The 3,590-nt window shown below is 43.4% G+C and overlaps 1 protein-coding gene across 2 annotated transcripts in view; it reads left to right on the top strand.

The window, feature by feature from the left end:
* Window positions 1–2,440, top strand: part of LOC109848722 (small RNA degrading nuclease 5) — a 10,134-nt gene extending 7,694 nt beyond the window's left edge. Inside the window, exons 11-14 of one of the 2 annotated variants that reach the window (XM_020418370.1) lie at window positions 920–1,190; window positions 1,306–1,484; window positions 1,565–1,860; window positions 2,062–2,440. In XM_020418370.1, coding sequence (XP_020273959.1) covers window positions 920–1,190; window positions 1,306–1,484; window positions 1,565–1,860; window positions 2,062–2,182 — 867 coding nt within the window. In that variant the 3' untranslated portion in view covers window positions 2,183–2,440. The remainder of the gene's footprint in view (window positions 1–919; window positions 1,191–1,305; window positions 1,485–1,564; window positions 1,861–2,061) is intronic. The other variant, XM_020418371.1, reaches the window with a different exon arrangement.

The raw sequence follows: 3,590 nt of genomic DNA, 5'->3' as shown, positions 1-3,590 counted from the left end.
GCGGCCGACATAGGAGAGGAGCAGGAGGAGGGAGAGGATGAGGAGGGCGGAGAGGAGAGAGAAAGAGGAGGACGATGATGACTTTTTTTTCTTTTTCTTTTTTGAGGTTGTTGGGAGAGGGGGTTTGTTGTGCTGAAGAATCGTCGGAGGTGGGAGTTTTTACTTCGTTGGAATGGGAGGATTGTGGGTAATTTGAAAAGACGGGGGAGTTAAAAGGTTGTTTATTTTTGGAGAGAGATCATGGGTTGTGTGAAACGTGGGTTGGTTATTCATTTTAATTATTCATAACCTTAGGTTACTATTCGTTTTAGTTTTTTTATTGTTCTCCTTTAGTAATAAAGAAGTATATATATATATATATATAATAGAGAGAGAGAGAGAGAGAGAGAGAGAGAGAGAGAGAGAGAACTTATGTCAACTTAGTGGACTACAAATTTTATCTATTGATGATACTAGGATCCGTGCATCTATGAAAGAGACTTTTCATCAATGCCGAAATAAAACTTTTTTGATGGTCCACTTACGTTGACATAAGTTTCTCTCTCTCGTCTCTCTCTTATATATATATGAATATATATCATATATAGAAAAATGGTGGTATGTGCGATAAATCCAAGCACAAATTTTGTGTTCGGTTAGTGATGTGTCACATCCTCATCCACTTACTACCATAGTCTGAATTGGTCCGCATATTTGACATGAGTGGAGTGGGCGATGTGACACATCATTACCAAGCACAACTTTTGGCTGTACCAAGCATACCCATATTGCTCAATATACTATATATATATAGTATATATATATATATATATATATATATATATATATATATTATATATTTCCTGACCTATATTGGTAAACTATAATTTTCCTATATCGATATGGTCATTAACGTTCTCATGGTGTTTGACATTGATTCCAGGAAGAGTTTCTTAAAATTGTCTATAAAGAGACTATTCTTGTGGGACACTCTCTAGAGAATGACCTTTTAGCGTTGAAGATATCTCATGGCTTGGTGATTGATACTGCTATCTTGTACCAACATCCCCGTGGTTTGAACTACAAATCGGCTTTGCGAGTTCTATCACGGAGATTTCTTTCCCGACTAATCCAGGTCTCTGGAAGTGGACATGACAGCGTTGAAGATGCTAGAGCTGCGATGGAACTAGCACTTTTGAAAATTAAGAATGGTAAACTTTTGAGATTGTTCACTAAATAGTTTTTGTGGAAACAAATGAATGATAATAGGAGTTATTTTTAGCTGCTACTCTAGGATTTACTTACTGTGCTATTTATTTTTACCAGGGCCGGATTTTGGTTCCCCTTCATTCACACGAAGCAAATTAGTTTCAATCTTGCGTGAAAAAGGGAAAACATGCTCTCTTGTGGATGATATACACATAGTGAAGAGATATTCTGATGGATCATGCAATTCTGTTCCAGTGTTTTCGGATGAAGAGGCTCTTTCAAGAACCATAAAAGAGGTTGGTGATACCCTTGAAGAATCCTTACCATTCAACTAATTTCTACAGGTTCTAAATATATTTAATTTGTTAATATGCAGGCAAAAAATGAAAATACAAATTTCATTTGGACCAGATTTTCAGCATTGAGTGCATACTACAATACCCAAGCCCAAGATGAGGAGAAGCTGAGATGCCATCTCTCACAGATCATCTCGCTGCTGACATGTAACGGTCGATCCACAAACCAAGATGAAAAACTGGGCGTCACAAGCCCTGAATTGAAGGACATTCTAAAATGCATTGATGGCAGAATTAAAAAGCTTTGCAAAGCGTTACCGGTGAATGCTTTACTCATAGTTTCAACTGGTCACGGTGATACGGCTATTGTTCAAAGGTATGCATGTTTTGCTCGGGTGCCACTCCGATTAGCAACGTATCTCTCTTGAATAACTTACACCAAGCATTGCCAAGGGGCATAGTTGGTTGCGAGGAGTTCTAGCGACGCTCGTGCAAGGCGAGTGCTTGCGCTTCAGTACGCGTTCATTCAAATTAATCTGATTCGGTGTGCTTGTGCGATTTTTTTTTTGTGTTGCAGAGTAAGGAAGATGCTGAATGAGAATAAGACAACAATCAGTCGTGAAAACACTGTAAAAGCTCTGGAAGAGCTCCAGGCCAAAGCTGAAGTCGGTCTTTGTTTTGCTGGCGTCAAACATTGACCGCGTTGCTTTATTACCGTACGGGCTGCATTTTTCTCTGGCTGCTGCAGAAATCAAGAAGCTTGCGATTTGACGGAGGAAATTATTCAAAAAAGTTGTCTCAGTGGCCACACCGGGCTGAATGTGAGGTTGGGAAGCTCTTTTGGGAAGAGATGCAGCTGGACGCTGAGATTTTTTTTTTTTTTTTTTTGTAGAATGATTAATTACACTTCTCATTGTGAACACTATTACAAAATTTTAAGTCACATGGTTAGTTATGTCTTCTCGTTTAATATATTTGCAATGCCATATGGGGCAAAAAATCAATACGTGGTGCACGCAATCGGGTAATGTCCTTTTCATCACTTCCAAAATTTAGAAACCCAAATCTCCCGTTCTTGATTCAGTGGATCATCAACAAATTTTATGAAATCCCGCAAGTTCTTTCTACAACTTTTTTTTTTCTATTTACACTTACAAATTACAAGCAACAAATTTAACAAAAATTAAGAACGAAAAAAAGGGACCTTACAGTTTCCTCAAGGGAACAACCTAGAATTAATCGTGCATTGCACAAAAGATCTCCGTGAATCCTTCACTGCTCCAGTACAAAACCTGCCGCCTCTCCTCCACCTCCGTGAATCCTCAAGACCCTAGAAGAGGAGCTCCTCCTCGTCGAAGAACCCGAACTCTCCGAGCTCGATCTCCTCCTCCAAAACGAAACCAAGAAACTCCGAAGAGCCCTTCCGATCCCCCCAACCCCTCCTCTCCTCGACCCCGACCTCCTCCCTCCTCCTCTCTCATTCCACGAAACCCTTCTCGGGTTCCCTCCGGAACCCGAACCCGACCCGAGGTCCACCATCCATCTCCGTGTACACCACGGCAGCTCCCGCTCACCGCCCCTCGCCCACCCGTGAACCTACCCCCACCCGCCAAACGCCTCCCCGGCAACTCAATATCGTAACCCACCCGCTCCTCCTCCTCCGCGCGCCCTCTCCACGCCGAAGTTCCCCGGGCGATCCTCCGACGCAGCTACGTACCGACAACCGGACAGGAGTTCCGAAGGCGAGAGCACGGCCAAGATGCAATCTTGGTGGTAGAGAGTGCTGTTGCAGGGGCTCTCTCTGGCCCGACCCCTCGATCTCGAACGGGATCCCTTGCACGACCGCGCAGTGGGATTGGGGATCCTGTTGTTGACGTGGCTGCGTCGGAGATCGAGATGTCGCATTGGATTCACCGCGGATTGGACGGCCGGCGGGTATCGCACATCGCGGCCCGCGATACCGCTGATCTCGTTGCGATCACGATTGATCGAGGCAGGTCTTCGAATCAGATCCCATTTAGGAATCCGACATACCGCGGGCCAACGGACGGAGTCCAGATCCAGATCCATTCGTCATAGTAAAGCCAAAACTGCTCGCTTCCTTTG

The sequence above is a fragment of the Asparagus officinalis genome, chromosome 7, assembly GCF_001876935.1.
Source record: "Asparagus officinalis chromosome 7, Aspof.V1, whole genome shotgun sequence".
NCBI classification, from domain to species: Eukaryota; Viridiplantae; Streptophyta; class Magnoliopsida; order Asparagales; family Asparagaceae; genus Asparagus; species Asparagus officinalis.
Note: the sequence above shows the minus strand (reverse complement) of the source record. Positions and strands in the feature narration are given on the sequence as shown.